At 32.9% G+C, this 9,962-nt stretch overlaps 1 protein-coding gene across 1 annotated transcript; it reads right to left on the reverse strand.

Moving 5' to 3' along the window:
* Positions 1 to 519: 519 nt before the first annotated feature.
* On the reverse strand, positions 520 to 9,756 carry LOC143603625 (NEDD8-activating enzyme E1 regulatory subunit AXR1-like). The gene is made up of 14 exons (XM_077080375.1): positions 9,623 to 9,756; positions 9,371 to 9,534; positions 9,165 to 9,275; positions 4,520 to 4,599; positions 4,262 to 4,412; positions 4,095 to 4,188; positions 3,554 to 3,642; positions 3,385 to 3,458; positions 2,568 to 2,730; positions 2,359 to 2,444; positions 1,894 to 1,977; positions 1,635 to 1,815; positions 949 to 1,033; positions 520 to 602 (listed from the first exon to the last, which is right to left on the reverse strand). Exons 1-13 carry the CDS (start codon positions 9,624 to 9,626, stop codon positions 950 to 952), a joined length of 1,365 nt encoding a protein of 454 aa, XP_076936490.1. The 5' UTR covers positions 9,627 to 9,756; the 3' UTR covers positions 520 to 602; position 949.
* Between the last annotated feature and the right edge of the window lie 206 nt (positions 9,757 to 9,962).

The following is a 9,962-nucleotide window of genomic DNA, read 5'->3' on the forward strand; positions in this document are numbered from 1 at the left end:
TTTTTAGGGGTTTTTTATCTCAAGGAAAAACCCCTCAAAAAATTCAAAAAATAAAAAAATAGAAAAATCATAGCTTAAAATATAAATCAAAAAGAAAAAGTAAACAAAAAACTAAAATGTTTTCACCGTTGTCCTCGTTTCAAAAAAAAAATTGACCCAAACCATGTTCTGACCCGCTTCGACCGGACACTGACCCGTTCTGACCCGAACCCGTTCCTACCCTGACTGGTTCTGACCCTGGCCCTAACCCGTTCCGACCCCGAACCAAAACAACCCTTTTCTAATTGGCCCGTTTCAACCCTAACCCGTTCTGACCTATGATCAGTTTTGACCCAACCCAACCCAACCCATTTGCTAGCAGGTTTTGTTCTTATCATTTGATGGCAATAACTTGGTTGTATTTTTGCGCGGCATTTTCAATAACTGACGCTATGCGAATCACTTAAAAAACTATTAGGGTTTAAAGTAATGTCCAACCTTTTCTCCACAAAATACAACTCCAACATTACTTCCAATAGAATATCCATGCAACATCCTCTCTCTTCCTAAATCAAAACTCTCATGTCAAAGTATACAATTCCAAATCCCACTTGTCCTTCAACCTTGCAACCATCTAAATATCAAAAGAAAAGTCAGTACTTTATTATTCCGAAAGATATGGTTTGTCTTTTTATAACAGTAAACTCTGCAATTAAATTATAGATTCAAAATTTGTTTATAGTTACTGCCTAACTTCATGCTTAATTGTGTTCATTAGTTTTCAAGGCAATTTCTTGTGATAGTTTCGATCAATTGATATTTTTTGGAATGACCCGTTTTGCAGGGCCTAATTTACATTGTCTGACCAGATACATAGCTTAAAACAAGTGTCCATCCATTAACCAAATACCCTTAAAAACGATTACTTGTAATGATGACAAGGGCAAACAAGTAATTTCAAGAGATTACCTTATAAGGACAACAACTGAGATTTGTGATCAATGCCATTGAAGATGAAAGTTCCACTCATGGGCACAAATTGTCGTGTAATAAGCTGCATGCAATTAAAACTTAAATTACATTCACTTGTTTGTTTAGTAATAAGCTGTTTTGTTTATCAAAACAGTTTTATCTAATTATTTAGAAGTTGCTTATACCAATCCAAACTGTTTGTTTCAAATAGCACTAAGCAATCCCAAACATTACAACTCATAATTCAACGAGACCAAGAAGGACCATTGCATAAAACCCAATGTTTGACTAGACATGATGTACTTTTATAGAAAGGATAGATATCTAAAATGCCCTTCAATTTAATACAAAGCATCATGAACCCACAAAACTTTTTGCTAAAAATAAAGTCAAAACGAGGCGTGTCAGGTTGACAACCAACATTTTTTGTCCAAATTTTTATGAATAGTTTGTCATGTGATTGTCAACTACGAAAACAAAACTCATAGTACAACGCTACAATTTCTTAATAAAATTACGATTTGGGTTTTTTACAAAAATAAACTTTTAAGATACTACTGATTTCCTTTTCAGCAATATTATTCAAGTTTTTCGTTAGGGCCACCCAAGTATGCATCTTGTTGCATAAGTGAGTGAAAACTGACATCTATATTATAAATTAAAAAAACAGCAAGTGAAATAACCTTGATAACTTCCTGTGATGCAACTCCACCAATATAAGCTGCAACTGTGTGTAACTCAGCAGCACCATAACGACACATTTCATTAATAAGGTCTTCTGTCAAAGTGGACCCGTTGCACCCCAAGTCGCTAAGAAGACCAACTGCTGTAGTTTTTAATCTTGATATATCCTCATCCATTGCCCTGTACAAATACTACTAGTACAATTAATATATGTATGGCATTGATAGGTAGTAATGGAATGATGAAGATGGATGTTACCCATCAAACTGCCCAGGGAAAGCATTATAGTTAGCTGAAAATCGATCAGCAGCTCGAAGCAAAATATAGAATCCCACAGCGACACTGCCATTAACAACAGTTAGTAACAACTAATGAATAATAATAACAATTAACATTTTTCAAGGCTATGAATTTATGTTTGTGTTCTCAGTGTTGTTGAATGTTATGAATTTGGGTTTAAAATTAAATAATATTTTAAGACCAAATTATAAATTGAAGATGAGGGGGCATTTATTCATTTTACTCACACCAGGCCTGTTCAGGAATTATTTAGATTTTAAGCTACATTAGAGATGATTTATGCATCGTTTTGCATACCATAGGGACAAAAATATAATTTACTCACAACAATAATCAAGCATAAACATCAATAAGCAGTTTCCTTTTCTTTTCTTCAATATTTTCCCTAATGAAATACGATAAGATAAAAAGTGATTAAAATACCTGTATTCCTCATCAGTCAGGTACTTTTGCAACTCAGGTAAAACTAGAGAGTTAAACTCTTCCTCAATGAGTTTATATCTGCATACCTGGAAAATGAAGCAACAATTTACATACAGAAGAGGTCACAAATCCACCATGCTTATACATAGATCATACATAGAGGCGTGAGAGGTGGTATATGAGATATCTTACTAAATGTAAATACGTACTGTGAGTTTTCTTGCATTCTTACAGAAGCTTTTTATGACTGCTTTGGAAATGCTATATGGATCTCTGCCAATTCTTTTCAATATATTTCTAACACGTTGCTCAACCATAAGAAAATCAGCTTCAGCTTTGGCCTGATAGAGTTTTTGCAGGTTTACATATAACCTAGAATAGAATTGTCAACATGCCTTGTTTAATGAAAAACAACATGTGGTAAAAAGAAAGGAAACTATATGTGGGGCCAAACTATTAACTTTCTTTATCATTATTGAAATTAATATATAGGCCATTCATGCCTAATAAAGAAAATCCATCACACTTTTTGGGAAAACAAATATACCCTTGTATTGATCCATCAAAAAGCAACAATTTGATATAAAAACGTTACTTTATAGTATGTATCTGCTTTCATTCATACCAAATTAAGCCAAAAACATGTCTGATGAATAAGAACAATCTATATTTTGAAGAGGTTGTTTTTGGTCAATTTCCAGCATGTTTTTAAGCGTATAAACAATAGTAGTCAAAGGCGCTCAAGTAAAAAGCTTTCTAAAGAACAATCAAGGCACTTGCCTTTAGCTAGGCGCATGCAAGGCATGGGCAGAGCAAGAAGTAATTTTTTTTAAATTGATTTTAAACCAGTTGGCCAGCCTTGTGACTTTGACTATCTAGGTATAAACAAAACTCTATACGTACTTAGATGGCATGTAAAGTTGTTTAAATATACAGGTAGCCTTAATGAGAAAATAGAATACTTGGTGACCTTTACAAGCATTATCCTACATTCAGTGAAAGTAGCAATTATCAATGGTGACTCACTCAGTAGAAGATGTCATATCTGGTATTGATCCCTCAAGTGGTGCCTCCCCACCACCTTCATTAGCAATGAATTCCTGCAATCAAGAATTATAATCACTGACCTAGAAGCAATTTTTCACAAAACTAAAAATTGAAATATGCAAAATGAGAGTAACACGTGAATCACTACCTTTAATGCTGCCACCATCACCCAAAAATCCGATGCACCAGATTCGACGTCAGCATGTGGATCATCAAGTATGCGTTTCAAATCTGAGCCTGGAGTTTAAACGAATGTCATTTGTTAATATTATCAGTTCTAGTCCTCATTACTTCATCTACACTTTTTCATCAACTTAAATTTATAATCCATTAACATAGCAAAAAGTGTAATTATGCAAAAGAGTGTTTCTAATGATTTCAGTTTCTTATAGATAACTATAAACAGAGCAGCTGTTAAAAATACAATAGACCTCCTCTAAATTAGCACACAAGTGCCTAAACCTTATTTGTGCACAACTAAATCCTTGTACGTTTAAAACCTAGCAAAAAGCTCCTTTTCATCAAGTTTACAGACTTAATAATGCAAATGGAAAAAAAACAGTGTGCATCAACATTTTCCCATAGTACATACAACAAAAAAAAATAATTGATTCAAAATGATAATATCCATAACATACAGCTAGAATACTTCAATAGAAGATTATGTTACAGTAATTTTATGTACTTACCGACTCCTTTTGAGGCAAAAACTTTGAACGAGGCCTCAATAGCTTCTTTATAGTTGTCCTCATCTGCTGCAACTGTTTTCGCTTTTATTAAATCCTACAAGTTCCAAAGTAACAGTTTTAAAAATACTGAGACATAAGAAGAAAATCTTGGGTAATTAAGTAAAAACCTTGAATTCCTTTTTCTCTTCCCTAGTTGATGGCAGCCTTCCACCATGACTTTTAGCCCATTCCTCTGCTATCTTCACAAGAATTAAAATGTATGGCACATGTTTATGGACTACAGGATCAAATGCATCTAAGTCGATGTTCTCGGTAAACCTAAAACAATGTAAGAAATTAATATCTGGTATATAGAAGTATAAAACTACTTCCAGTCAAATGCAGCACAAACTAATAAAAGTATGTTCACTTAAAAAAATACCAACTTTTTAAGTTCAGGCCATGGATTATTTAACCGGAGATCATCCAAAAAATGATCAGGCTTTGACTCAATAACCGCGTGTTCCTGTCACATCATGAAAAACAAGATTACAGCCATTGACTTGTTGTATAGAAAAGTCAACATTTGACCTATATCGATAATGAGACTACATGAACAACATCCTTGAATTCATATGTACTACTCATATTTACCGTTTAAAAACACAAAAATACCATATCTACTCATCCCATCTCCCTATAAATAAAAGAGAATAAGTTGGGACACTTGTCCCCCTCTCCTTAGCTGTGCCCACGTGTCAAGTAAATATGCTATCTGCTGAGTTGGCAATCAAAGAGGCTATCCACATTTTCATCCTAAATCTTCCTATGGAAGTTACACGATTATCCGGGCCTTACATTTTCTTCATCAAATTCAAAATTCAAACTTTTCATCACAAGATTCAAGAATACCCTAATCTTATACCTCTTCACCTCTGTTAAAAGCATCAAAGGTTTGATCTGATAATCTTCCTCTGAAATCTTCGTCGTCGGGAATCGATAATTCGAATCCATGGCGGTAGCTGTACATGAAGATCTTCGAAGGTGGTTGCGCCGACTATGAAGACTTCCGACGGTCGTTTGCCGCGGAAGTCTACTCCACAGGAGCAAAGAAGCTTGTAGGTTTTTTCTTTTTTAAATACCAGTGTATCGTGTTGATTTTAGATATAAATTTTGAATTTCAAATATAAACTAGATCTGGATTTGGGATTTGATTGATGATGAAATATGGAATTTCATATTTTAAATAGAAATAGATTTTGATTTTGGGGTTATTGGTTGATTGTGTCGATAACCACATTTTTTCTTTTTTTCTTTTTCTTTCTTAATACATTCTTTCTGAGTTTAATAAGTTGCTATTTTATTTGTTTGGCGTATGTTCACATCTCTACTAACATGAATGATTTTCTAAATCTGTATCAAATTTCATTCCGAAATTATTTGTTTTTTTTTCTTGTGTCTAGCTTTTTTGACATTTTGGGTTCATGTTCCTATTTCAGTGTAGTGGATAGTGATTTCATTACTACATTTGCTTCAAAGAATGCTGCTTTTGATAAATTTGGGGCCAAATCCACTACTTGATTCAAAAATTGGTTCAATGATTGTATATTAAATGATTGATAGGTTTTATTATTGTTATTATTATTATTACTACTATTATTTATCTTTAGGAGATCAAATTAATGGTAAACTTGTAACTTTGATTCCATGAGGATGATCAGTTTGAAATTGGCAATCTCAAAGTGATTAATGAAAACAGCTTATTTCAAAATAAACAAATAATCATCAACTTATTTCGTGCTTTTAGAGCACGCAATAAATTTATAAAATACTTGTAAATATATCTATAGCATCTTCTTTCTTACCACATAGAATAAATTAAAAACAGGCTTTGATCCGTAAAGTAGAATAAGTCAATTCAGTGGTGGTGGCTAACTTGATCCATAAATTTGTTCAGGTTTTGATGCTAAATCAAAAAACAGGAGATTAAAGAGGCTACAAACTCTTTGATAGAAGCTAATTCTAGGAATGATGATTTAGTGAAAAAGTTTGAAGATGCGAAGAAACGAGCATATCAGCTTCAAGAATCTAATCAAAGGTTTGTGATCATAATAGTATTGATATTTAAAGTGGATTTTAAGTTTAACTCTCATGAAAAAGAATAAAGGTTTGATTTTTTAATGTGCATTTGAATTTTGTGCCACTGATATACTTTGATTGTTGAAAATATTTTTATTTTTATAGGATTGATGAAAAGCTTTCAAATATTGAATCTGAAAATCAAGTAATTCGCCAGCAAGCATTGACCATGTCACCTTAGTTTAATCAGGTGCTTAATATCAAGTTTGAGTACATCACGACCCTGAGTTTATGGTTATTGTGGGCTAGAAAACTCATCACACCAAGTGTGCCCAAACCAATTATAATTACAATGTCCCACCAGGTTAATTTCTAATAATGCTTTTTTTAAATGATTTTGAATAACAAGGCAAATAAAGACTGACAGTCTGACAATTCGTGCTTTTGTTTTGTATTGCAGGAACGATTGCTGACAATAAAGTTTCGCCATCATAAATTCAATGACTTCTTCTAATTTGACTGATTGTGAGTATTATTATATATTATCAATCCAATCAAGCCAATACGTTTAGCCGCGATAAAAAGTATGATGACTGAGTTATATGTTGGTGTTTGTTATACAGGGAACCACTTGACCCACCTATTACCAAGGGCTTGTGGAGCAGATTGGTTTCTCTGTAAATGGGTTGCAAGAAGTCGTGCATTTGTTATCCTATGTGTAAGTTGTTTAACTAATTAACTGATACAAATGAAGTTTAACTTTGCTTTCAACATTCGTACTTCTACAATTGCTCACTCTCTCCTCCACATAGCGCGTGAAAAAAGACCACAGATGAATCTGTGTAATACACGTTCATTTAATATTTGAATTTTTCTAACAGACTAAAACTATGAGCCTAACTTTAATAACAAAAATTCAAGGAAAAGGCAGCACTCAGGAATTCAGATGAACTCTAATTTATGATGATCAACCCCAAAACCGTTGATGTTTAACACGTCAAAACAGATTGCAGGCTAGGTAACGTGTCGAAATGGGTTGGTTTGGGTCGAGCTATGAGCACTTTTTGTCTACATTAGATCATTATTGTATTAAATAAGATTATGAAAAGTAAATTGCCATTAACTATTGCTAATAAAAAGAGTTGGAGGTTTAAGCATTTTGTATAAATGTGATGACCTTTTTGACATGTTATTTTACCCTTTCAACCTCTTAAAGGTAAAGACAATCTAAATGAACCCGTTCTTAGGTAAATGGGCCAATATGGCCTTTTATTATCATTTTATATTTTTAACTACGCATCGCACTCCCCTACTTTTCTCCCATACTTTTGTGATCAACAAAACTATGGAAATATGGCCTATTAATGATCATCAATCCTCTCCACAGTCCACACAAACACACTGTTATTATATGCACGTTATTTATGTCTACGGCGACAAAAGAATGAAACCACCCTTAAAACACTTTCATTTTTCTTCCCTCTATGGCATATGCTTAAAACCCTTAATGTTAAAATTTTGATGTTATGAATTCAAGCATATTTATATGATCATGCTTATTTCTATATACAAGTTTATAACTAATGCTTTAACAGAATCATATCTATATACAAGATTATAACTAATGCTTTTAACAGATTTCATAAATAAATATTGTAACTAAACCAATTCCGCAACACGATAATAAAAAACTTTTATATAATTAAATTTCTAATTTGATTTATTATATATATATTCACACATGTTTAGAACATAGTTATTAAAGGCGCTGCGCCCAGCCGCCTGGCGATTTTTCTGGGCGAGGCGTATAAACAGCGACTAGGTTGACTACAGGCGGAATTTTAGGCATAAAAACGGCAAGTGAATTTTTTTTATTTTTTGATTAACCTTGATTTTATATGATTATAATGCTATTAATATTTGAACAACCTACCCAAAATATATGGGATTAACATAATTAAGTGTTCTGTTTATCTTTATAATATAATGATCGGCATTTAGTTTTTATTATCACAACTACAAGCAACCAGTCGCTACCAGAAGGAACATGTAGCAATATATATATATATATTACTTTTTGTTTTAGAATATGAGGTTAGTTTAGTGCAGCTTGTTACTATTTTCTGTTTGGATTTATGCTTCCGGTTATGAGATTAGTTAAATTCTGTTTTCTTTTTATTTTCTGTTTTCGATTATGATGTTAGTAATAGACAGTTTAGTGCAGCTTGCTACTGTTTTCTGTTTCGTTTTATGCTTTCGGTTATGAGATTAGTTAAATTCTCTTTTGTTTTTATTTTCTGTTTTCGATTATGATGTTAGTAATAGACAGTTTAGTGCAGCTTGTTACTGTTTTCTGTTTCGTTTTATGCTTTCGGTTTTGAGATTAGTTAAATTCTGTTTTGTTGTTTTCTGTTTTCGATTATGATGTTAGTAATAGACAGTTTAGTGCAACTTGTTACTGTTTTCTGTTTCGTTTTATGCTGTCGGTTATGATATTAGTTAAATTCTGTTTTGTTTTTATTTTCTGTTTTCGATTATGATGTTAGTAATAGACTGGTCCGTTAGTTTAGTGCAGCTTGTTGCCATTATAAATTTTGTTTGTGAACATTTTTATTTAGGTGCGCTTTTTTTGTCTCAGGCCCACGCTTTTTTTGCGCCTAGCGCCTGGGAGAGGCACTTTCGCGTTGTGTGCGCCTATCGCTTTTAATAACTATGGTTTAGAATTAACGTTTAAAACCCGTGTGTCACACGGAAGCTAGTGGTAAATATAAGACCAATCACTTATATCAATCAATATGTTTAATTGAACAAACAAATAGAAATTTAACATTATTACTTGGTTTCGTCTCAACACATAATGTTCTGTTTATTTATTTGGGAAGCAAATTGTAAAATTATCTTATTTAAATCTTATTTATTATGAAATAGTTAAATATAAAATGTTTAGATTAAATTCAGAAGGGCATACACGTATACTAACGGAAAATAAACCAAATAAAAATTCAGATGTACCTTGACACTGATTCGAACAAACCCACTGAGGCCATATGAGCGTGCAAATATTAACATAACATTTGCATCACGACAAATGCGGTCCAACTTCGCCATAGAATCTTCAACCAGCTGAATTTAAATCCACAGATAGTGAAGATAAATCAGAAGAGTTTACAGAGCATCTGTTGTTGATAATCATAAAATGTTAAGCTAAAGTGATTTACCTGAGTGGCTACAACCAATGTGAACTGAGAAAAAAACAAAGGATTTGTGTCAATTAAAGTGACGGGATGTTCTTCAATAAATTTGGCTTTAACGGCATCATTTAGTTCCTGAAGAAAAGCACAAACACATTTTGCCTTTGGGTGTCCAAGACTTGACTCATTGACTGTGCAAACACATTATTATTGTTATTATTAAGATTAACAATAAAGTTGAATGAAGTCAGAACAACGGATAAGGAAAGGAAAAGATACCCATAAAATTATTTCCAAGGTCTGCGTTTTCGACTTTAGAAGCATCGACAACAGTAATGCTTCCAATACCAGCAAGAACAAGGTTTTTGAGTGTTTCAGAGCCAGTGGGCCCACAATTGAGCAAGCATATGCTAGCTTTCTCAAGTGCAGCTTGGCCTTGGTCACCCCAGATCCTGTATGTAACATGAAGAAGATATGAAAAACAAACAAGAACACGAATGGATATGTGTGTTGTCTTATCAATTACAAGCAAGCAAGCATCATGTTAATTGATTAATTAAAACAATTAACAATAATAATTAATGTTGAGATGAGCTAGGGTTTGGTTTAGTTTGGTGAA

The sequence above is a fragment of the Bidens hawaiensis genome, unplaced genomic scaffold (assembly GCF_021521415.1).
Source record: "Bidens hawaiensis isolate Kalapana, Puna unplaced genomic scaffold, B.hawaiensis_p1.1 tig00062303_1, whole genome shotgun sequence".
Taxonomy (NCBI): Eukaryota; Viridiplantae; Streptophyta; class Magnoliopsida; order Asterales; family Asteraceae; genus Bidens; species Bidens hawaiensis.

Bases quoted from the DNA above. Each gene is read 5' to 3' on its own strand.
- LOC143603625 (XM_077080375.1), bottom strand. The intron at 2,731-3,384 runs GTGAGTCACCAT...ATTCTATTCTAG, and splicing joins GATATGACATCTTCTACTGA to GTTATATGTAAACCTGCAAA. The intron at 2,445-2,567 runs GTACGTATTTAC...TTCATTTTCCAG, and splicing joins AGAATGCAAGAAAACTCACA to GTATGCAGATATAAACTCAT.